This window comes from Myotis daubentonii, chromosome 7 (genome assembly GCF_963259705.1).
Source record: "Myotis daubentonii chromosome 7, mMyoDau2.1, whole genome shotgun sequence".
NCBI classification, from domain to species: domain Eukaryota; kingdom Metazoa; phylum Chordata; class Mammalia; order Chiroptera; family Vespertilionidae; genus Myotis; species Myotis daubentonii.
Window position 1 is genome coordinate 3643894 of NC_081846.1, and position 24923 is coordinate 3668816.

Genomic DNA, 24923 nt, shown 5'->3' on the forward strand with positions numbered 1-24923 from the left:
AGGTTAGAGGCCGCCGTTGCGGGAGAGCTAATGCATGGTTCATTGTTTTCCGTGCAGGACAACAGCTTTGAGCAGTTCATCATCAATTATTGTAATGAGAAGCTGCAGCAAATCTTCATCGAACTCACTCTTAAAGAAGAGCAGGAGGAGTACATACGGGAGGTAACGTTGACGTACAGCTTTTAAAATGTCCCCTTTTCACTCATGATACAAATTCTGGGTTCAGAAGACTGCGTCGCCGCGACCCTGAAATCAGCGTTACCTAAGTGTAGCTGCCCGGTGTCTCTTGAACATTTGTTTTGTGTGACATCTGAGCTGACTGGGACTTTTGTTTTGTTTTTTGCCGCTGGCTGCTGGTGCCTGGCAAACTGTGTGACACACAGCAGGTGCTCGATAAATACCGCTTACCGACTCCAGTCCCTCAGGACTTTAATGCAATGACGGGAAAGGGCACGGTGTTAAGGAAAGTCTGAAGTGAACGGACAAACAACTGTGGTGCATCCACACAAGGGCGTACGACACAGCCGCAGAAAGGAACAAACGATTGACACACTCGATGGCAGGAACGAATCTCACACTAGGCTAAGTGAAGGGAGCCAGACCAGAGGCTATCGATTGTACGATTCTGTTTCTGTGTTGTTCCAGAAAAGCTAAGTACAGAGGCAGAGTGTTAAAGGCAGGCCAGTGGTTACCGTGGGGCAGGGGGCAGGCGAGAGGGGGACTGCAAAGGGGGAAGCCAGAGGGGATTTGGGGGCTGATTGTGTGGTAATTACAGGACACTATGCATTTGCCAAAACTTAGCCAACTCTGTGTGAAAAAACTCAGTATTGTTGTTCCGTCTTGGAAAGCATTGGTTTTCTAAAAATTTATAATGAAAATAGGTCACATGTGTTGAGCTTGCTGTAATGCCAGCTATTGTGCTAGTGCTATGGAGACTGTCTCACTTACTGTAATTTACAAATAAGAAGGAATGTTTACAAAGTTCTTTTATCCTTAACGGTAAAGCACATGCGTGGTTCTTACCCTTTCATTTTTAAAATAATCAATCTTGAAGAATAAAATTACTTATTTCAAAAGCTAAAAGGGAATGATTTTACTATATTTTTATTTTTGTTTCCTTTTCATTTATTGGCCTTAATATTACAGTAATATTATAGTACAAGGGTAATGATAGTATGTATTCTTCATTTTTATAGTGTCATTTTAAGTCATTAAGGACACGGAATTCTCTCTTTTTTAATTTTTATTTCTCAATACAGATTTTTCTAATGTGATTTTTATACCCATCGACTTAGTGAAATAACCCATTTCCTTGAAAGCCAAGTCATAAATATTTTTCTTTTAGCATGATCCGTATGCTTTAGAAACTCGTGTACTTGTCTGACACATTCTGGTAACATAAACATCCTAAAAGCCAGATTAATCCGCTTCCTGTCTTTTCATCGTAAAGAGAATGCGAGGACTTTGATCTGCAGCTTTAAACAGTTTGTATGGATTGCCGGGGACACTTCCGAGCGTGTATAGGAAGCTGCCCAGTTTGCTGGGTGGATCCATTCTTTCCCCTTAGAAGAAAAATAAATGTTTACAGGAATGGGCAGAATGTAAGCAAACAGAACGGTTCCATGTGGCCTCCGATTTGCCTCCGTCGGGGCCTGGAGATTGGCTCTTTGTGTCTCTCCCGAGGTTGAAAATATTTTCTCTTCACACCAAACTGTTCTCTCACGTGAAATAAATAATGCACTGCCGTACAACGTGGGATTCACTCTGAAATTAATTTTCCCCAGGGATTACAAATTAAGGATAGAAAAATCGAGGCCTTAGAATTCAGCGGTTCTCAACCTGTGGGTCGCGATCCCTTTGGCGGTCGAACGACCCTTTCACAGGGGTCGCCTAAGACCATCCTGCATATCAGATATTTACATGACGATTCATCACAGTAGCAACATGACAGTTATGAAGTAGCAACGAGAATAATTTTATGGTTGGGTCACCACATGAGGAACTGTATTTAAAGGGCCAGGAGGTTGAGAACCACTGCCTTAGATTCTTGGGATCAAGTGCTGACTTCTTTCCTTATAAACATTGTAAACATACACAAAGTAATGTTGACCCCAGGGCCTGTGGAGTCCGTGTTTGGCCCAGGGCCAGGGAGAGGCATGGGAAAGGGCCGCGGATGGGGGCGGAATGGGCGGCTGTGTCAGAACAGGTCAAGGGCGTTCATTCCGATGAGTATGTCCCGGGTGGACCGCGTGGGGCCTGGGGCCGGCATCGGCAGCGCTGATTTCACAGGGAATACGCAGGCAGGAAGTGAGGACAGTCGGCGGGCAGGGGCCACGCTCTGGCTGGTGGTGATGCAGCGTCTGCTGCGGCATTTGATTCTCCCGTTTGTTTTCCAGGACATAGAATGGACTCACATCGACTACTTCAACAACGCTATCATCTGTGACCTGATAGAAAATGTGAGTATGCGGCACCGTGTTCTCACCTTCCCTCCTTACGAGCGTCTGCCTGCCTTCAGGGCGAAGCTTGAGTGTCTTCATCCTTTGAGCGCTTTTCTCCGGGAACTGCAGAGCCCGGAGACTCTGCTACAGCCCTGAGGGGTTGCACCTGGGTCTTGAGCGACAGCCTGGACAGCGGGAGGTTTTGATACTCGGCCGGATTCCCTGGGCTTACCCGTCGCCGTATCATGATGCACACACGTCCCGCCCTTGGAGACCAGGCCCAGGCCCGGCTTCTGGGGGTGCGAACACCGGGCTGAGGGGGCTCGCAGCAGCCGTGCAGGTTTTGCCAAAGCAAAATAGCCATTTCGTTTCTAAAACTCCAGCGACTGCTTCACATCCGGTTCCGTGGTTATTACCACAAAGATGATTTCCAGCGAGCAGGTGGAGACAAGGGAACCCTTGTGCTCTGTTGCTGGGAATGTAAATTGGTGCGGCTGCTATGGAAAACATTGTGGCGCTTCCCTAAAAAAATTAAAAATAGAATGGCCATCAGATCCAGCACTTTCACTTCTGGGTTTAGATCCAAAGGAAGAGGAGTCGGGATCTTGGAGAGATGTCTGCCCTCCCATGCTCATTGCAGCGTTAGCTACCGTAGCCAAGACCTGGGAGTCACCTCGGTCTTCACCTGTGGATGAGCGGTTAAAGGAGGTGTGAGATGAATGAATATATGACTGTTGTTCAGCCATGACCAAGCAGGAAGTCCTGCCCCCTACAGCAGCCAGGGTAGACCTTGAGGACATGTGCTCAGGGAGAGAAGCCAGACAAAGACAAGTGCTAGATGATATCACTAATACCTGGAATCTGAAAAAAGCCAAACTCAGAGACATGGGGTGCAGTGGTGGTTGCCAGGATCCAGGGAGGAAGTAGGAGTTATAAGAGGATTAGGCTGGGGGGGAGCGTGTAAAGTATAGCATGTTGCCTGGAGCTAACAATATTGCATTATGTGCTTAGAAGTTGCTAAGAGAGTCCGTGTTAAGTGTTCCCACCACATAAGGAAATGGTGATTGCTTTAGTGACAGAGACGTTAGCCAACAGCTATGGCTGGATTGGTAATCGTTTGCAATATATGTGAATCAAATCAACACATTGTACACCTTAAAGTTAACGTTCTATATGTCAATTACATCTGAAGAAAGCTGGAAAGTGTATTTGTTACAAAATTTTTTTAAAAAGCATGGTATTCGGAGATGAAGGGACAACCTCAGGAGCTGAGGTGAGGGCCCCAGGGGTGGCTCAGGTGTAGGCCCCACATTGGTTCGGAGCATGTGCTGTGGGGAGATTGTGTGTGTGGCTTTGCAGGTGGCCACGGCCGTGGGCTTTCTCAGGTGACACAAACGTGTATATGTATGGGAAAGGTTTGAAGTGTGAGAAATTACTGGATACTTTTTAGTAAGCTTTCCGAATCTAAGATTTTTGTTTTTACATCATGTTATAAACTAGAGGCCCAGTGCACGAAATTCGTGCACTCGATGGGGTCCCTCAGCCCGGCCTGTGCCCTCTCGCAGTCCTGGATCCCGTGGGGAGTGGGCCTAAGCCATCAGTCGGACATCCTTAACGCTTCTGCGGAGGCGGGAGAGGCTCCCACCACTGCTGCTGTGCTCGCCAGCCGTGAGCCCGGCTTCTGGCTGAGCGGCGCTCACCCTGTGGGAGCGCACTGACCACCAGGAGGCAGCTCCTGTGTTGAGCATCTGCCCCCTGGTGGTCAGTGCACATCATAGCGACCGGTCGTTCCACCATTCAGTCAATTTGCATATTAGGGTTTTATTATATAGGATGAATTGATTGCAGGAGTGGATTTGTTCGTGAAAACCTGGAAACTCTTGTTTTATGCTTAGGATGACGAACCATCTGGTCTTGATAGCAAAGTAATTAGAAACAGCGCATGACCTTTATCGTCCTGCAGCCTTCATGTCAGTTGTAGGTGAGAACCATGCTCCAGGAATGTGGTTACAGGCTCTCCATGTCCAGCCCGGCCCTTCCTATTCACCGTGCACAGTCCTTTTAGAAAGTCTGAAATTAGCCAGTATTTTTTCTCTCTCAGTCATTCCTGAGAGATGTATCTTTGATGAAACGGAGCATTAAAAACAATACTCTAGCCCTCCCCGGTTTGGCTCAGGGAATAGAGCATCGGCCTGCGGACTAAAGGTTCCTGGGTTTGATTCTGGTCAAGGGCATGTACCTTGGTTGTGGGCTCGATCCCCAGTAGGGAACGTGCAGGAGGCACCTGATCAATGTTTCTCTCTCATCGATGTTTCTAACTCTATCCTTTACCCTTCCTCTCTGTAAAAACCAACCTATATATATATAAAAGCCTAAGCAATTGTTTGACCGTTCGACCGGTAGCTATGACACTGACCACCAGGGGGTCAGAAGCACAGGCATGGAAACATGGAACAGACTGATGAATCTCAGAGGGAAGAGGGGGCAAGGGGAGGGCGGGAAGAGATTAACCAAAGATCTTATATGCATACTAGAGGCCTGGTGCACGGATTTGTTCACCGGTGGGGTCCCTCAACCTGGCCTGCAGGGATCGGGCTGAAACCAGCTCTCCGACATCCCCCAAGGGGTCCTGGATTGTGAGAGATCACAGGCCAGGCTGAGGGACCCCACAGGAGCACGGATTTGTAAAATATATTTTAAAAACACCAACAAAACAAAACAAACAAACCCATTATTCTAAAGCATCACTAGTTTTCAATTAAAAAGTGATCTTTGGCCAAAGCCGGTTTGGCTCAGCGGATGGAGCGTCAGCCTGTGGACTGAGGGGTCCCAGGTTCGATTCCGGTCAAGGGCATGTACCTGGGTTGCGGGCACTTCCCCAGTGGGGGAGGTGCAGGAGGCAGCTGATCGATGTTTCTCTCTCATCGATGTTTCTAGCTCTCTCTCTCCCTTCCTCTCTGTAAAAAAAAAAAAAAAAAGTGAACTTTGTTTGCAAACATCTGAACGGTGTTGGAATGTGAACACCGATATTCTTAAGCAATTCAAAGCACTAGTCTGACATGCAGAAAATCAGTGGATTTTTCTAGAAGTTTTTCCCCCTCAATTTTGTGACCAAGGTAATTTGCTGCAGGGAATTTAACTTGCGGAAGTCATGACTAACACGTTTCCCTTCGTAAATATAGCCTTGCACTGAATTACTTCTCTTTAAGAAGGAAAAACAACAGTCGGAATACGCTAAGTTTAACTCTATTTTTTCAGCTGAAATTCCCCGTGTGTGTGTGTGTGATGGAGGAAACTCCATCTGAGTTCACGTAGGAGCCTGGGTCCTTAAAGGAAGCGTTTCCTTCCGGAATCACCTAACAATGAAGCTTCCTGGGGGCTGTTCCACACACTCATTCCTGCAGGCCCACACGTCCCGGGTTTGGTGTGATTGGATGCATGCTGGGCAGAGGATGTATGGCCCTGTGAGCTCCACCGGGCACTTCCCCTGTTGGAAGGGGTGGGGCCGGAGGTCAGTGGGGCGGATCGTCCTCCCGGAGTGGACACACAGGGACCCGAGAGGCGGTCGGAGGGGCAGAGCGGAAGATGCTGGTCTCTGGCCCCGTGTCCTGGGCTCCCTGCTCCTGGGGTGAATCTGGTCACAGGGCCTGGTGCCCAGCAAACGCTCCCCCGTGTTTAACATCCGTGTGGAAGTCTTACCCGGGAGCCGAGCTCCATGCTGAGCAGACACCCTTCCAGCCCAGCTCCATGGCTTTGACCGTTCGAGGCAGCGTCCGGAGCCCCCCTTTTAGTTCATTTCCCTGGAAGGTGAACTTCGTTTTGAACACACGGGCCGTTTGGAAACATCCGATGCCAGTTCCCTCCTCAAACTCTGAGCCGATCGCAGGCCCCGGAGGACCGGGCCGTGTGCCCTGTGGAGACTGTGCTGCTGTCACTGAGCTTCTGACCTTTGTATTTGTCTTGGAGTCTCCGCGGTCTCACTCGCCTGTTTCCAACCATGTGGATTTCAGCTCTGAGTCGGCTGTGGGGGCCTCGGTGACTCCGAAGCCCTGTCTGTGGGGGGAGCGCGGGCGGGGGGACTGGTGCAGCGTGTGCCCCACCACACACACACTCACTCACACACACAGACACACATACACACACTCACACACAGAGACACATTCACGCATACACAGACACACACATACACAGACACACACACAGATACACACACAGACACACACAGAGATACACACACAGACACACACAGAGACACATACACACACAGACACACACACACAGAGAGACACACACAGACACACATACACACACACAGAGACACACTCAAACAGACACACACACACAGACGCACACACACAGATACACACACACAGATACACACACAGACACACACAGAGACACATACACACAGAGACACACACACAGAGAGACACACACAGACACACATACTCACACACACACAGAGAGACACACTCAAACAGACAGACACACATACACACACTCACTCACACACACACTCACTCACACAGACACACTCACACAGATACACACAGACTCACACACTCACACACACAGACACACACATACACACACACGGACACACACAGAGAGACACAGACACACAGAGACACACGTACATACATACACACACGGACACGGACACACATGGACACGGACACACACGGACACTGTGGGCGCGGCAGGCCTCTGTGGCCGTGGTACTTGTCTGCTTCCTGCTGTTCCTGTACGTGAGCGGGTTCCTCGGGCTCAGGTGACTGTGCGGCTGGCGGGTGACTGTGCGGCTGGCGTCCTTGGGGATGAAGCTGACAGCGCGGTGAGAAGGGAAGGAACCCCCTTCTCTCTCTCTCTCTCTCTCTCTCTCTCTCTCTCTCTCTCTCTCTCACTCTCTCTCTCTCTCTCCCAGAACACGAACGGGATCCTGGCCATGCTGGACGAGGAGTGCCTGCGGCCCGGCACCGTCACCGACGACACCTTCCTGGAGAAGCTGAACCAGGTGTGCGCCACCCACCAGCACTTCGAGAGCAGGATGAGCAGGTGCTCGCGCTTCCTCAACGACACCACCCTGCCGCACAGCTGCTTCCGCATCCAGCACTACGCCGGCAAGGTGGGCGGGGGGGGGGGGGCGGCCAGGTGGGCACCGGCGGGGCAGGGGGGCCTGGAGACTGGGCTCAGAGCTGGCATCGGCCCACCACCCACTCGTGAGGGTCAGCTGAGCTGGCAGATGGTAGGATCAGGCAATGGAGTCAGCGATATTGTACTGACTGTGTGTGGGGTCAGACGGACACCGGGCGTATCAGGGGGTCACTTCCTGGTCATACGCCATGCTGGGCACCTGAGGTTAACAGAGACTGAATGTCACCTGTATCTGAACGAGGAAAAAGTGAAGATCGAATCAGGGAATGTTCCACAGAATCTGGACCATGTTGAGCAACATCTTGCTAATGCTCATAGCTACAAGGAAAGCGGTGAACTTCATGAAAGAGTTCAAATGTGTTTTAAAAAATGATTTTATTATTTTCAAGCTCTAAGCTGTCCTATAAAAAAGATCTGTCAACACAAATAAAGAGGATTTGCCAGTAAAAATTAGAAGTCTTTAGACGACTTACAATAAAGTTTTAAAAGCACAAACCACTTAGAAAAATATATTCTTAGATTTTGAAATGACATGGGATAATATCTACTTTAAAAAAACACTTATTCATTTGCTTAATATTTTGGAGAATTAATTTTTTATGTTATATATATATATATATATATATTAAAAACAGTTTTGATAATAGATTAATTTTTAGACTCCTAAAAGAATACTGAGTGCAGTTAATACCTCTTGTTATAAATAAGGTTGCGAACTCCTAAGGGGGAAAAAATTCTTCATTATGTATTTAGTAAAAATGAAGTATATAGTCTCTGACCTACCTTTAATTTTAAAATGTTGAAACTTGTGCTTTATTTTCTTCAATAGCCTATGTTATTAAAAGATACTTTTCTGGCCAATTTTGCTGCTGGCTTGGGATGTCGATGAAAATTTAGTCTTATGTCTACTTTATTTCCTCCAGTGTACTTTTTTATTTTTCGAGTATATTTTTATTGATTTCAGGGAGGAAGGTAGAGGCAGAGAGGGATAGAAACATCAGCGATGAGAGAGAATCATTGATCGGCTGCCTCCTGCACGCCCCACACCAGGGATCGAACCATGACCTCCTGGTTCGTAAGTCAACGCTCAACCACTGAGCCATGCTGGCTGTGGGCCTTCCCGACTACTTTTAAACAGACTAGAATTGGCACATGTGAACTAAAAAAAAATAAAAGTAAAACCTCAAAATGTACTCCAACACCAAAAATAGAGAAAATCCTTTGAAAATGCTCAGCCCAACATTTTTGGAATTTATTCTTGCAGATCCTGAATGGTAATAGAATTTATTTAAAACTCTTCTGTGATTTAGACGGTTGGCATTTAAACTTGGACGCTGGTTCGGCATGAGAGAGCGACTAAAGCAGTGATGGCGAACCTTTTGAGCGTGACGTGTCAGCATTTTGAAAAACCCTAACTTAACTCTGGTGCCGTGTCACATAGAGAAATTTTTTGATCTTTGCAACCATAGTAAAACAAAGACTTCTATTTTTGATATTTATTTTATATATTTAAATGCCATTTAACCAAGAAAAATCAACCAAAAAAATGAGTTCGCGTGTCACCTCTGACACGCATGTCAGAGGTTCGCCATCACTGGACTAAAGTGTTGGGGATCTGATGGGAAGGAAGACACTGGGCTATAGCTAGTCCTGGGATATTCCACCAGCCGCTTGACGTCCTGGCGCGCAGCCTGCCCGTTGCTGAGTCTCGTGTTGCTCGTAGGTGCTGTACCAGGTGGAAGGATTTGTGGACAAAAACAATGACCTCCTCTACCGAGACCTGTCCCAGGCCATGTGGAAGGCCGGCCACACCCTCATCAAGTCCCTGTTCCCCGAGGGGAACCCCGCCAAGATCAACCTGAAGAGGCCCCCGACAGCCGGCTCGCAGTTCAAGGCGTCCGTGGCCACGCTGATGAGAAACCTGCAGACCAAGAACCCCAACTACATCCGGTACTTCTGGCCCCAAACTCTCTGACGGTTCATGGTGGGGGGGGAGGCCACTCCAGGAAGAGTCCTGTCCTGTTGCTTCAGCCTCAGGGTAGCCCACGCCGAGGGTGACGAGGGCACTTACAGATCAGATAGCAGTGTCTTAGGTTTGCTTAAAAAATGCCCCACTGCCCCTTCCTCCCCCAAATCAGGGTTTGAAAACAGAGGGGGGAGGTAGGCATAGATATTTAATGAAATTGGGTTGTTGGCACAGGTGGGTCCCAGCTTTCTGTATTTTCTTAGTAAGTTATTTAAATATATTGAATAGGATATGTTCTTAGTTTTAATAAGATAAACAATATGTAAATTTCTGTAAGGGTCCTGCATAAAAACTGGATCATTTTGGGCTTGTTTTATATTAACTCGGAGCGTTGGAGCGAGGGGGCCTTGGTGAGGCTCTGGGTTTCGGAATATGTGCCTCCTTCTCTCTGTGAGACCTACAGGTGGGAAGAGCAGTTATTTCTAAACCGCCAGGATTTTCTCAGAGCAATAGAGACACCTCGGAGAAGGCCTCTGGCTCTTCTCTCTGCGTCTCAGGCATCTTAGGTCTCCGGTCCGGGGAAGACGGCGAGGCGCAGAGTCGCTCTCTGTGTCTCTGGGGAGCGAGGTACTGGGTGTGTGCGTCAGGTCAGGTTCCATCCGCACACGCACGCCCACGCGCCTTCTATAGCCTGAAAATCCAGTTGCCAGGAGACGGAGTGAGGAACGTTTTTGTGTCTGGCTTGTTTACCTAATATTATCTTAGCAACATATAAGCAGGCAAAATCCCCTGGTTTGATCGCAGTCGGGTTAGAACGTATTAATTAGAAAAATCCTGGTTTCATAAGAAGATAACCAGGAACCTTATGATTAGTTTCTTTTCTGATTTTTTCTTTTCAATGCGTAGCTGTCATCTTTTGGTGCCCTATTAAAAAGGAAGGAAGTACAAGGACATAGAGACACCGTGTTGCTTCTTTTAAATATGTTTTTATTGATATTTAGAGAGAGAGGGGAAGGGAGTGGGGTAGAGAGATGGGAACATTGATCGGCTGCCTACTGCGCACCCCATACTGGGGATCGAGCCCCCAAACCGGGCATGTTCGCTGGCCGGGAATCGAACCCGTGACCTCTTGGTTCAGGGGTCGATGCTCAACCACTGAGCCACACCGGCCGGGCATGACACCGTGTTTTTAATCTTTTCATTGAGATATAAACATAATAAGATATGGCCAAGCACATGAGTGTTCATTGTACAGCTTGTTGAGGTTTCACACAATGTGTACACCTGTGTGACCGATTGAGACCAAGAGACAAAACATTGCCATTACCCAGAAGGTCCCTGTGCCCTTCCCTGTCCCTCCCCTCTCACCCCTCCCCAGGTGGCAGCAGGACTGATTTCTAACCGGAAGTTCTGCTGAGTGTCACGTAAAGGGAACCATGAAATGTGTCCTCTATGTCCGACTTCTTGCACTCGGCGAAAGGGCAGTGGGACTCATCAGGTTATTGTGGGAGAGGGAGAGAGACACATCCATGATGAGAGAGAATCACTGATCGGCTGCCTCCTGCACGCCCCCTACTGGGGATTGAGCCTGCACCCCGGGCATGTGCCCTGACTGGGAATCGAACCCAGGACCCTTCAGTCCGTAGGCTGACAATCTATCCACTGAGCAAAACCAGCCGGGGCAGGATTTATTTTTTTATTGCCGTGTAGGTAGCGTCTTAATTTTTAGGCTTTTGGAAAATGATTTGAAATAATTTCAGAAGAAATGACCAGGTTTCCCAGGAGCGATAAGTAATGGTCGCTTCCCTTGTGAAACCCAGACGGATGATATCCCTGGAGACACAGCTTAACGTCTCGGTTCCCTTTCAGGTGCATCAAACCCAACGACAAGAAAGCAGCTCACATCTTCAGCGAGGCCCTGGTGTGCCACCAGATCCGCTACCTGGGCCTCCTGGAGAACGTGCGCGTGCGCAGGGCCGGCTACGCCTTCAGGCAGGCCTACGAGCCGTGCCTGGAGCGGTACAAGATGCTGTGCAAGCAGACGTGGCCTCACTGGAGGGGGCCGGCGAGGTGAGCGTTCGCTGGCCGTGCTTAGTCACGCAGTCTGAGAGCACGGGCCACCCGTGTGATTCACGTGCTCCCGGGCAGAACAAGTGTATGAAACACTGGGTGGGATCTCTGCTTCGTCCCCTCTTCCACCCGGGATCATGCTGTGCTGATCCGTAATTAGTGATAGAAGTCTCGGTTTTCTTTAAGGTCCGAACAGGGCTTACAGATCCACATTGGCCACTTGCCTGTCGGTAGGGCGTTAACGTGTGCCGTGGTGAGTCAGGAGGGTCTATAATCGATCGGTGCATTTGTGTGGAATCGTGGAAGGGTACAGTTGGACAGGCATGTTGGATCACTGCTCTCAGCTCCGCCCCCCCAGAGTGGGGAGCATTAACCCCAGAGAGAGTCGGGGGGTGGGGGTGAGGGTCCCACTTCTTACCTAGGTCTGCACCCCTTGGGAGCAGCTAGAATCCATGGTGTCGGTGTCTCTGCTGGCAGAGCTAGATGGGAGGCTATGGGAGAGCGGGGGCCACCTTCAGAGGCGTATACATAATAAAATGTAGGTACGCCTCCCCGGCCCTGGCTGGCACTCGCCCATCTAGTCTCAGACGGAGCCTGGGCCACGGCGGGCCGCTCCCTGGGGCAGCCCCCAGCGCTCTCCATATGCTGGTGGTGGAGGTGGCGGGGGAGGGGGTTGCTGCCAAAGCAAAGTCAGGCCTTGCCTGTGAGCGACCTTCCTTCTGCTTTTAACAGTCAGTGAAGTCACCCCTTTTCTTTTGTTGTTTTCTATATATTTTATTGGTTTCAGAGAGGAAGGGAGGGGGAGAGAGAGAAACATCAGTGATGAGAGAGAATCATCAATTGGCTGCCTCCTGCACACCCACTACTGGGGATCGAGCCCACAACCTGCGTGTGCCCTGACAGGGAATCCAGCTGTGACCTCCTGGTTCCTAGGTCGATGCTCACCACCGAGCCACGCCAGGCGGGCTGCCCTTTTCTGCGGGTCGTAGAAACTCCCGACCGCTCCAGGAAGCCGCGTGCCTGCTCCGCGGCCTCGGCAGGACGTGAGGACTGTCCTGGGGGCTGTCCTTTCACTGTGCCGGTGTCACCGGTGCACGTCCCTGGGCCTGGCCTCTCTCGGGCACCCCGGCAGCATCACACACTCCCCCGCATCCCGGGAAGATAAACTCCAGGCGCGGGGTGTGGTCTCCGATGGGTAACCGAACACCCGAGTAATGTGACTCCTGGTGCTGGTTCAGTTCTCAGGACTGACCTCCGGATGTCACGGTCAGTGTGCGCCATGACACACAGGCCAGGTGTCTGACCGCGGCCTGGTGCTCGGCCTGCAGGTTGTGGGTGTTTAGTTGTAAAGACTGATGTGGAAGCCGGGGTCCAGGACAGAGAGGTCAGCCATGTCCAGGCCCTGCTCCCGCCCTGTGAGGCCCAGGTCCCAGGCAGCCCATCGTCTGGCCCTTAGCACTCCCTCTCGGGCCTTGTCCACACCCCGATGGGCAGAAGCGATGTTTAAAATGTTCTTAAGACTCAATGGAGTGAGTTAAACATAGATCTGCGCCTCTCACACGCCCTCCTGGCCTGGTGGGTCCATCGCTGTGGGTGTATTGGATACGAGTGTTGCTTCTGCGAATGAAATCGAGACATTGGCCATCATACCTCATTTTCTTGGAATAAGGAGTTCTGAACCCAAATTTGCTCTGTCAGCATCTCCTGGACTTGGTTTAATTTGTGGAGCTCCGTCTTGATTCTTCGATAGAAGGACACTCCCTGAAAGAGCGATTGTACTACTTGGGAATGAAACTGCTGTTCGGTGCCGCTGGGGATCTGATAGCATGATTTCAGATCAGATAAACTGTGTCTGTAACCCAGAACACTCACTGTTTTTATTGTTTTCTAGGGCTGGTGTGGAGGTCCTGTTTAATGAATTGGAGATTCCTGTGGAAGAATATTCCTTCGGTCGATCGAAGATCTTCATCCGGAACCCGAGAACGGTATGCAGCCGAAACCTTTCCATCCCGAACGCACGTCCTGCTCACATAGACGGGTCCTCAAAGTCTGTTTCACTTGGGGACGGGACCCGACATGCTGCCCAGAACGCCCCATTCTCTTTTTATCTCGAATGCCCAGGAGGATGGGCACGTGAGGGGTCATGGCAGAGCCTGTGTGTTTATGAGACATCCATGTCTTTGATCGGAGAGGCTGTCCAAGAGAGAAATCATACATAACCTGTTCATGCAGCGACAAAACCTGGCTAATTCCTAGGAATTGGAGATCAGCTCAGTCTGCATGTGTAATATCTGCATTATTTCATAATTTAGGGAAAGACCACCCTGTTATTTAGAAATCCATGAAGGCACCCGAAAATTTTTTTTAAGTTAAAAAGAACATTTGAAATTCTACTTGGTAGGGCTCTAAGGGAGTCTTTTTATGAATGAGTAGACTGGGATGAAGCGCAGTCAGTGTAACCGTTGATTGGCGATTTGGAAATTTGGAGAATTTGGAAAGGGTTGCAGTTGTTTACGAGAAACGTTGCCAGCTCCTTTCTTTGATTGATAAACGCACCCTCAGGGTGGCGTGCAGGCAAACCGGAGCTGAGCTCAGCCCTCTGATTTGTCGGAAGTGCCGAGCCACCGGAATCTAAATGGCGGATGCTGCGTGAATCGCCAGAATGGTTTTCCCGGGGGCTGTGGCCCGTGGTATCCGTAACGGAGACAGCCATCCCTGTTTTTTCTCAGTGCGTGGCCTCCACCAGCGTGCCCTGACCTCCCGAGCACGTCTGTCCGGGATCCCACGAGTGTGGGCTGGATGAGTGATCGACCCACCTCTCCGTCTCTCCTGTCTCCTCAGCTCTTCAAGCTGGAGGACCTGCGGAAGCAGCGGCTGGAGGACCTGGCCACGCTCATCCAGAAGATCTACCGCGGGTGGAAGTGCCGCACGCACTTCCTGCTGATGCGCAGGAGCCAGATCGTGGTCGCTGCCTGGTTCCGGAGATTCGCCGTGAGTGCCGCGCCGCCTCCGCCGCCGCCCGCCGGGCTCACTGCCGAGATGCCTCACGTGCTGCCTGTGCCTGCCCTGGTCACGTGCCTGCCTCTCCCAGCAAGCCCAGGAGATGCATGCCCCTGTGTTTCCTGTAGATTTATTTTTAATTTTTTTTTTTTAATCCTCACTCGAGGATATTCTTCCATTGATTTCTAGGGAGGGTGGCAGAGAGAGGGAAAGGCAGAGAGAAACATCGATGTGAGAGAGACACATCGATGGGTTGCCTCCTGCACGAGCCCCAACCAGGGCCCGGGCCGGGGAGGAGCCTGCAACCCAGGAATGTGCACTTGACCGGAATCGAACTGGGACCCTTCGGTCAGTAGGCTGATGCTCTGTCCGCTGAGCCACACCGGCTAGGGCTCTGGTTGCTTTTTAAAGACGAGAAAACGAAACGAAGGCAGGTGCCGAGGGGCCGCGATGGGGGTGGAGTGCAGGGCGTCTCCAGTCAGAGCTCACGTTCTGGGTATCACACCGCCTACCCCTGGGGCAGATAGGGTGGGACATCTCCCTCTCGAATGTGGTCGTGGACCGAAAGAGACTGTGTCCTTTAACCCCTGGACAGCGGTAGTCAGCCTTTTCGAAATAATTGGTTCCTCTCCATTTATTGTAGCAGCACCGAAAATGGCTTTAATCCCAGAAAGCCGAGGCCACATTTTCCTAGAATTGGGGGTTTGGCTAAAGGGTTGGACTTCTGTAGTCCTCCGACATTCGGACCTTCCTGCCGCCGGGGGGTCTCGCGTGGATGCTGCTGGGAGCTCCTCACCTGGGAAGTGCAGCACAGCGAGGGTGCGTGTCCTGGTTTGGGGTTGTTGGGTGTTCCGGTTTCTTTACATGTTGGTTTCCTGGAGGAACATGAGTGATCAAGAGGCAGTTGCACCAAGAACGACATACTCTTTCCCCGTCGTAATACGAACAAATAATACAATAACACGGGAAGGCGCCGTTCCGCGCACGCGGGGCTGCACACCTGCTTCTGCCCGCCCGTGTGAGCTCGCCTCTCCCCTTCCTCCCGCAGCAACGGAAGCGGTACCAGCAGACAAAGCGCTCGGCCCTGGTGATCCAGTCTTACATCCGGGGCTGGAAGGTGAGTTAAAGCAACGCGCCTTCTCTACTTGGGGCTCTCGGGTCCCTGCAGGGGGCCGCTCCTGCCGGCTGCCCGCGCCCTGGACAGCCGGGCGGGAGGATAAACATCGGCCAGCGGGGCCCCGGCGACCGCGTCTGGGCCGCTTCCTCCGAACCGGCTTTCTTTTCCAGAGCTTTGTTCTCGGAGCAGGAAGTCCTTGAACTAATTCCGTGCGTGAGCTCGACATCCTCTCGCCCTGCTTGTGAGGGAGGCGGTGTGTAGTCCGGGCTGTCCCAGGTGGTCCACACCTCGCTCTCCCGGCCCCATACCTCCTCTGACTTCCTGGCGTCATCTTCCCGCTGCCCTGTAACGGATGGTCCGGGACCCTGAGCTCTGGCCATTCTAGTGGGGAGAGGGGGTCACAGTGCGCCACCTCCTTGGTCTGGAGGTCAGCAAACCACGGCCCACCGGACACGTGTGGCCTAACTTTTGTTATTGCACAGCCTGGAAGCAAAGAACGGTTTCTATATTTTTAAAGCATTGTTAAAAGACAAAGAAGATATGAAATGCGAATTTCATATAAATGAGGCATATGTGAACTACGAGTTTGTGCTGCGCAACCGCGCCCACTCAGTCTACCTCCTGTCTGTGGCTGCCTTCGCGCTGCCGCGGGGAGCTGATGAGTTGTGACCAGGACATGTGCCCTGCAAAGCCAAGCATCCTCGCCAGCGGGCCTCCTGCAGGAAGCCCTGCTGACCCCGCTCTGGGTCACAGGTACTCGAGGCCCGTGCTGACCCTGTCCTGTCGGAGGTTGTGTGGGTTGGGCTGAACCTGGAGCCGCTGCTTCAAGGTTGTCCTCATGCCTGGAACCCCTTCAGAGCAGAGGCCCCGGACGCACCTGGGCATAACCAATGGGCACACACAATACGTACGCAGGGGCAGACTGCTGGTTTAGGGGGATCAGGCCTAAACTGGCAGTTGGACATCCCCCGAGGGGTCCCGGATTGCGAGAGGGCGCAGGCCAGGCTGAGGGCCCCCTCCCCGCCCCCTGTGCACAAATCTGTGCACTGGGCCTCTAGTGTGTGTGTGTGTGTGTGTGTGTGTGTGTGTGTGCACATACACATACATATTAGATGAATCATTGATTTCAGACAGGAAGGGAGAGGGAAAGAGAAACATCAATGATGAGGAGAATCATTGGTTGGCTGCCTCCTGCACGCCCTCTACTGGGGATCGAACCCACAACCCGGGCCTGTGCCCTGACAGGGAATTGAGCCGTGACCTCCTGGTTCACAGGCCGACGCTCAACCACCGAGCCACCGCCGGTGACCTTTCCCTTTTCTTTGAGCCGTTGGCTCCCGCCTGAGAAGGGTGCTGTGCCTGTCTCTCCGGGCATTTCTCGGGCCCCTGTGGCGTCCGTTGTTGGCTAACGTGTTCCTCTGGCTGATTCTACCCCTTAGGCCCGCAAACTCCTGCGGGAGCTGAAGCACCAGAAGCGCTGCGAGGAGGCCGCCACCACCATCGCGGCGTACTGGCACGGGACGCAGGTGGGCCGGCCCGCCCGCGGGGCGCGGGGCTCGGGCGTCGGAGCGAGGGCCCTCTCCCGGGGCGGCACCGTCCGGCCAAGCTGAGCACGCATTGCCTCTCGCTCTCTGACGCTCGTTCGGTGCGGGTGGTGGCACGCGCGCTCGTGTGTACGGGTGGCGGTGAGCGGTGTCTGTCTGTCCTCCTCTGTCGCAGCCACCTTTCCCGCCTCACGCTCTCTGTCACTCCTTCTCACACGCTTCCAGGCGCGGCGGGAGCTGAGCCGGCTGAAGGAGGAGGCTAGGAATAAACACGCTATTGCAGTGATTTGGGCTTTCTGGCTTGGATCGAAGGTACTGACGCGCCTCTCGTCCCCGTCCCGGGATGGGCAGCCATCAGCCGTAGCGCTCGCCTATCAGGATGAGTGACTGCAGTTGGCACGGAGCCGTAGGTGGCATTAGTGCCGGGGCAGCTGCCGCATGCAGAGATAGGCAGACAAGACCGTGCTTACTAATGAGGTGCTAGGGTAGTTGCTGTTTCATTAAAACTCTCAAGTAGCTTGCATGTTAGTTTTTCCTTTCCTCCTCCCCCCCTGCCCTGCCACGTACCGGCCGCTCTCTGGAGGGATCCCCCGGGGGGCGAGGGGCATGTGGAGAACGCTCAGACTGGGGCCTCCGTGGGTGTGCTGCTACCACGTGTGGGCGGCAGAAACCCCTTTAACGCATGCCTGAGAGCATAGTAATCTGCGAACGCAGCGATGTTTTCGGCTCCCTGTGGCCAGGCAGCCATTGATGATTCTAAGCCAAATACTCTATGTGCAAAGAATTGCCATCTGTGATTTAACGGGAAGCCACGTCCACACACGGCCAGCTGGGATGGCCACGGAAGAATCCCAGGAATTTCCGCACCAGCCGTTAGTTTTCCGAAACAAAGGCCCCTGGAGGCCCTGGCTGATCCCCAGGCAGCGTCCTGGGCGCTGTGAACGTTTCCCGGGTCCCACGAGGCTTTAGATGACTCTGTTACTCGGGAAATCAGATGTCGCCCCAGCAGCATAGTCCCGGGTCTGTAAGTCACCCCCTCAGCGTCGTAGGCCCATCGTGGGAGAAAAGCGAGAGGAGAGGACGTTTGCCCAGAACGGTCTGACTTTGCCACAACCTCACCGAAGTTGTTCCTGTGTGTTTTCCCTTGGCAATCGGTGAAGAACACACTAGTCCCTTTATCTTTTTTAAAAATATATTTTCATTGATTTCAGAGAGGAAAGGAGAGGGAGAGAGAGAGCGAAACATCAATGAAGAGAGAGAATCGGTGATTGGCTGCCTCCTGCACGCCTCCCTGCTGGGGACCAAGCCTGCAACCTGGGCATGTGCCCTCACTGGAATTGAACCCGGGACCCTTCAGTCCGCAGGCCAATGCTCAACCACTGAGCCACACCAGCTGGGGCCAGACGAGCCCCTTTAGCGAACAGGAGGACAGAGTCCTGGCAGCGGCAGAGGGGCGCGGAGACCCTGAGCGCGGGTCCCAGCCTGCCCCGCTGTGCAGTGTGAAGCCAGCGCCTGGTTAGTCCTGTCTCTTAAAACCACATGCCTTGAGGAACGCTGCCCTCAGATGGCTTTTTAAACCTACAGATGGTTCCACTTTTTATCTCAGTACATTTCCCCGTGTGGGGCCTTTGCTAAGATTACATCTTGAAAATACGCTACTTGCAGTTTTCTAACTGGAAGGAATTCTGAGTTTTGGTTGAACTTGGGGAGAAACAACCTTTATTCCTCCCGTATTAAATGGTTGCCTTTTTACACGTATGAACGCGTGAACGCGGGGCTCCCCCTCAGCCCCTGTGCTGGCAGCAAAGGCAAGGCTACTAGAGTTCTTAGGAGCCGCTCAGAGTTCAAGGCTGTGAGGAGGGAGGGAGAACGGGGGGAAATGGCAAAGATGGAAGTTAGGGGCGGAGGAGTGCTCCCTCGGGGCCACGCAGACTGCCCTCCCCTGGGACAGTCTCCACGCCCCGAAAACACCGGGCCCGCACCAGCCTGACGCCGACATGACCGTGCAGGGCCCCTCGGCCACCCGACTCCTCGCTCCTCCGCGGCCCTCTGTGTGGTGGTGTCTCCTGGTCGTGTGCTGTCTGCCTCGGGCTGTCTCTCTCATTTACCGTCTAAAACGTTCCAGGCTCGGAGGGAGTTGAAACGCTTGAAGGAGGAGGCTAGGCGCAAGCATGCGGTCGCTGTCATTTGGGCTTACTGGCTTGGACTGAAGGTACTTCCTCCCCCTCCTCCTGTCCGGGCGGGCTCCGGGCCTCGCACTCACTAACCCAGAAACGGCGGGCGCGCTTGCTCACGGGTCTGCGCCGGCTCTGCCGGGCCATCTTGCCTAATTGTGTTTCTTTTTGGAAACGAAGCTGTACGCTAATATTTACTGATCTTATTGTGATATGTATTTTTATTTCTTTTTATTCTTATTTTTCATCCTCACCCAAGGATATTTTTTCCATTGATTTCTAGAGAGAGTGGAAGGGAGGGAGGAGGAAGAGAGAGAGAGAGGGAAAAAAAATCAACGTGAGAGAGACGCATCGATGGGTTGCCTCCCGCACGCGCTCCAACCGGGGCTGGGACCCTGCAACCGAGGTACGAGGTACGTGCCCTTGACTGGGAGTCGAACCCACGATCTTTGGGTCCAGTGGCCGATGCTCCAACCACGGAGCCAGACCGGCGAGGGCTGTGGCGTGCTGCTTTCAGTGCTAGCTTTAAAGTAATGCCGAGGCAGCATGTCTTATTTAAGACTCCCTGTTATGAAGTTCTGTTTTATGTCATCCATAGGGGGATGACGTGTTCTTTTTAATGCGCGAGACAGAATTTCAGCAGCTGAGCTCAGAGCTGGCCCAGGCCTGCAGTGCCTGCCCAGCCGGGGGTCGGGCTCCGGTGCCCTTCCCCCCCCTCCCCTGCTCTGACGGCTGCTGGGCGGAGCCTTCTCTAAGTGACCGGCACTCTGGTTGCTCAGCATAGGAACCGAGGGATTCCGCTGACAGCTGCAGATTTTGACAAATCAGAGGACTTTACACGCCAATGAGGCCTCTAAGGCAGCGGTTCTCAACCTGTGGGTCACGACCCCTTTGGCGGTCGAACGACCCTTTCACAGGAGTCGCCTAAGACCATCCTGCATATCAGATATTTTACATGACGATTCGTAACAGTAGCAACATGACAGTTATGAAGTCGCAACGAAAATAATTTCATTGTTGGGTCACAACAGGAGGAACTGTATTTAAAGGGCCAGAAGGTAGAGTCTAATCTATTTCAAAGTGGTGCTTCCCACTTCCGGTGAGGATGCACGTAGGCAAAGGAGACTCTGAGCTCCGGGAAATCTTGAGAAAACCTCTTAGACATTTCCAACTAAATGATAATAATATTTTAAGTATTTTCCCCTCGGTTTCAAAATTTCACTGTATTGTTCATGCATTCAGCAAACACCTGGCGCAGGCATTTTGTTAGACGTTAGCGTACAGCGAAAATACAGCAGGGCAGCAAGGAGGAAAGAGGGCCGCCATGCAATGTCTTAAGGGCACGGCAGTATTCTGTAGGAAGGCCAGTAGGAGTGGGGGTGAGAGAAAAATCGATGCAGTGAGAGGGAAGACAGTGCTAGTTCAAATCGAATTCTATTCTTATTCTCAGTGCCCTTCCATTTCCATCTTCCTATGCAGGGCTTTTGGGAACGGCAGTGTAGTTCTTTAGGCCTTTTTTCCCCCTTGAAGAACAATTCGAAATGAAGATGGCCTTCGGTCATCTTTTCCCGAAGCGTGCTTTGATCTGTGACGCGTTGGCCGCTACGCCTGTAAGATGTTTCTCATCAAATCATCAGGTTTCTGAAAAACAAGTTAAAAGGATTTAAAATAGCGAAACGTCGGGCACTGCCACCGGGCATGCCTGCCTTTCTCTTCCTCTGGCCTAAAGCTCGGGCCCAGTGTGCGCCCAGCTGTCCTGCTCCATCGACAGGCACCCGCTGTCGTGTTGAGTGGACGTGCAGGGCCTCCATGGCGGCCGGGCCCCTGCTGACCCCGCGTCCGCTTCTCCCTCAGGTGCGCCGGGAGTACAGGAAGTTCTTCAGAGCCAACGCCGGGAAGAAAATCTACGAGTTCACGATTCAGAGAATTGTAAGTCTGCGTCCTGCCTGGGGCTCCTTGGCGTTTGTCGGGCAGCTCGATAACGGCACCGACTGTCACAGGCGACTCCCTTGCCACGCCTCACCCTCGCTGTCACGCTGAGCGGGGTGGCTCTCACCCTCTCCCCTCGCGTCCAGCAGAACTGTCCCAGGAAGAGCTATCCGGGGCCCACATGTAGTTAATAGGATGTCATTTTTTAAAATAAAACGTTTTTATTTGGCGGGGAGAACCTACTGTGGGGGAACATGAGCTCGAGAAAGTCGGGTGTCTTAGTTCAGGCCGCTCTAACCACAGCACTGCAGACCGGACGGCTGCAATGATGAGCATTTGTTTCTCGATGATCATCTGTTTCTCGCAGACCTGGAGGTGGGCGGCCAAGGGCAGGCTGTGGGCTATGGCGATGGCAGCGGGGAGGAGAGGGAAGCCGCTGCCATAACCCTCCCGTCTCCTCTGATCAGGGCACCGGCCCCGTCACGGGAGCTCTAGCCTCGTGGCCTCTAAACTCAATTACCTCCAGAGGCCCGTCCCTGATGCCTTCCTGTTGGGGAGTAGGGTTTCAGCAGGGGGATTTGGGGGATACTAAGGTCCTGCCCTGAGCTGCCTCGGGGCCAGGCTGGCCAGCGAGCAGTGGGGAGCGGGGTGCAGGAGAGAAGGCGGTGGTAGGGCCCAGCCGGCCAGATGGGCCCGGAGTCCCTGTGCCGTCGGAGGTGAGCGCAGTGAGCAGGGCGAGCTCCGGGCCGCTGGCGCCCTCTCACGGGTGCGAGGTGAGCGACTCCTCACTCCGGGGCCTCGGCCCGTTCTCAGGGGGGATCACAGCGCCGAGCTCACGAGTGCTGGAGGGTTAACTCGGAACAATGGTCTGGCACCTCCCGCCGGCCCCGCTGGAGGACTGGCGGGCAGTGCCGTCCACTGGGCCGGTGGAAGGATGCAGATGGCTATGTCTGCGGTGCCGTGGGACAGCCACCGGCCGCATGGCCACACGGGGCTCTGAGCACCTGAAGTGTCACCTGTGACTGCTGAGCTGGCTCGTTTACTTTGTCTTATTTGAATTGCTTACGATTTAGGGAGAGAGAGCCGCGTGACTAGCACAGCTCTCCGGCGTTCGCTGGAGTCAGCGTTGCTGTTCATATTGGGGCGAGTGTCCGTTTTCTTCTTTCGTCCGAACCGTTGGGCGGAGCCCAGGTTTCCGCAGGCAGCACGGGGACTGGATGGAGGCTTCACGTTACGGAGTTTCAGGGCCTGAGACTGGCCCAGACCCAGCGGAGGCTGCTCAGTTCCATTCTGGTTTATGAAAAACAAGGGCTTTGCTGATACTATTTCACTCCCCTGGTATTTCCTGTCAAACCCAACGCAGGTGCAAAAATACTTCCTGGAAATGAAAAGCAAGATGCCCTCCTTGTCGCCGATAGACAAGAACTGGCCGCCCAGGCCCTACCTGTTCCTGGATTCCACGCACAAGGAGCTGAGGAGGATCTTCCACCTGTGGCGGGTAAAGAGCCTCTTCTCTTCGGAGCCTTCTCACCGCGTGTTTATTCTGTGTGTTTGCGGAGAGTCCTGTGGCAGTGAGCGTCGCCGCCTTTGCCTCTGGCCGGGAGGGGACTGTTTGAGGACGGGGGTATTTTGCAGGCGTGCCCCTTGGTCTCTCCCGTCCAGGGAAGGGGTGTGCCTGGCTGTGTCGTCTTTCCCGTTCAGATTCCACTTGCCTTAAAGCGGTTCAGAGTTTTGTTTGTTTTCATCCTCTCTGAAGGAACGATACTATAGGAGAAAGAAATAATAACGTGAACATCTTCGCACGATGCGGGTGAATCCTGTAAACTACGGGTTTACACGGTGGTTTTCTTCCTGCGAGTCTCTCAGAGGGGGGCGGCCTCGGGACTGAGGGGTGGCAGGGACCGCCGTCGTCGTGAGCAGATGAGAGAGGCGAGGCCGGCCTGCAGGACGCTTCTGTATTTGGGAGGAGTGTCCCAGCCGGCACTGTGAGCAGTGAACCCGACAGAGGAACAGCGCTGTGAGGCTTTTCCATGCATAGTTCATTCGCGTTCATTCTCGCCGCTGTTACGTGGACTTATTCCGTGTAAGAGGGAGTGATGGCCTGTTTGTGTGAGCGATGTCTTACTTTTCCTCTTTTTCGTCCCTCGCAGTGTAAAAAGTACAGGGACCAGTTCACCGACCAGCAGAAGCTTATCTATGAGGAGAAGCTCGAAGCCAGTGAACTCTTCAAAGACAAGAAGGCTTTGTACCCGTCGAGGTATGGTGGCTATGCTAACTCATGGAAGTCAGCATTTTAAAAACTTCTCAAGTGTTTGCAGGTCTTTTCCTAGTAGAGATTTCAGAGATACATGAGAGATGTTTAATTCTGTGCGTTATTTTATGAGCAGCTGGGTATAAATAACAAACGCTTCGAAGCAATGGCCGTTTCTTGCCTCTATTCCATCGGCATTAGCTCGAACACTTCACTGAATAATTAGAAGTCACATCCGGCTGCCGTGGCTCAGTGGTTGAGCGTCGGCCTATGAACCAGGAGGTCATGGTTTGACTCCAGCTCAGGGCACATGCCCTAGATGCGGGCTCCATCCCCAATAGGGGGCGTGCAGGAGGCAGACAATCAATGTTTCTCTCTCCTCCCTTGCTCTCTGAAACTAATAAAAACATATTTAAAAAATAATAATTGGAAGTCACTTTTTAAAATAAAAATCACATAGGCTACTAAGATAAATTTGCATTGTAAATCTCTGTTACTTTCCATAGTTTTCAGAATCTAGCCCAGTTTCTGTTGGCCATTTGCTGTCATCGCCATTCCAGTCTTCCTACTTTATTTAGTGAGCTGGATCAGAATTCATTTTTAAGAGCCATGAAAAGGGCGAGCCAGTGTACACTTTCTGGGTTCTGCTCGGGCGCTGGCCTGTGGTGGCCCACGGGCTGCTAACCGGCCGGGCACAACTGCTGAGGCCCGTGCAGCGAGTTCGGCTCCCTTGTTGTAGACACGAACTACTCAATAAAGGAAGGCATTCCCAGGGCACGTTCGCCACGTGAATTCCTCTCCCTGATAAAGACGCTCGTCAGATATTCTTACACGCGACGCCCCCTTCCCCCCAAGTTCATCATTTCCCCCCAGAATTCCTATCTCCTTTTCATCTGGTATTTATGGGAAAATAGGTTGTACCGTTTCAGGCCAAATCTATAGCAACGTTTTGTTTCCCCCAAAGAATGGCCTAGAAATGAAAATGCATTATCCGCTAAATATACTCACCTGTCTTACATATGGTACATCTGTATTCTCTGTGTCTTCACGCACATTTGGAAGCTCTCCCTTTTAGAGGATTAAAAGAACAGAAGCCGGCAGACTCATTTGGTTTCAGTGTGTGAAGGGACACAGCTTCCTTGGTGAGCTGGCCGGGCGGCTCGAGGTGGCATGTACTCTTCCAAGTCAAACCTGGAGTCTCGATCCCACGTCGGCCAGGAGGCCTGCTGTATGCGGCGTACGCAGGCGGGAGCGCCGTCTCTGTGTTTTCTCCAGCA

At 52.3% G+C, this 24923-nt stretch overlaps 1 protein-coding gene across 5 annotated transcripts in view; it reads left to right on the forward strand.

Moving 5' to 3' along the window:
• MYO1B (myosin IB) overlaps positions 1 to 24923 on the forward strand; it is a 131987-nt gene that overhangs the window by 99740 nt on the left and 7324 nt on the right. For 2 of the 5 annotated variants that reach the window (XM_059702587.1, XM_059702588.1), the window contains exons 14-27: positions 58 to 162; positions 2397 to 2459; positions 7366 to 7566; positions 9319 to 9545; positions 11431 to 11631; positions 13523 to 13616; positions 14473 to 14622; positions 15680 to 15748; positions 17188 to 17274; positions 17518 to 17604; positions 19418 to 19504; positions 21321 to 21395; positions 22759 to 22893; positions 23546 to 23652. In XM_059702587.1, coding sequence (XP_059558570.1) covers positions 58 to 162; positions 2397 to 2459; positions 7366 to 7566; positions 9319 to 9545; positions 11431 to 11631; positions 13523 to 13616; positions 14473 to 14622; positions 15680 to 15748; positions 17188 to 17274; positions 17518 to 17604; positions 19418 to 19504; positions 21321 to 21395; positions 22759 to 22893; positions 23546 to 23652 — 1688 coding nt within the window. The remainder of the gene's footprint in view (positions 1 to 57; positions 163 to 2396; positions 2460 to 7365; positions 7567 to 9318; positions 9546 to 11430; positions 11632 to 13522; positions 13617 to 14472; positions 14623 to 15679; positions 15749 to 17187; positions 17275 to 17517; positions 17605 to 19417; positions 19505 to 21320; positions 21396 to 22758; positions 22894 to 23545; positions 23653 to 24923) is intronic. The other 3 variants (XM_059702586.1, XM_059702585.1, XM_059702589.1) reach the window with 3 other exon arrangements.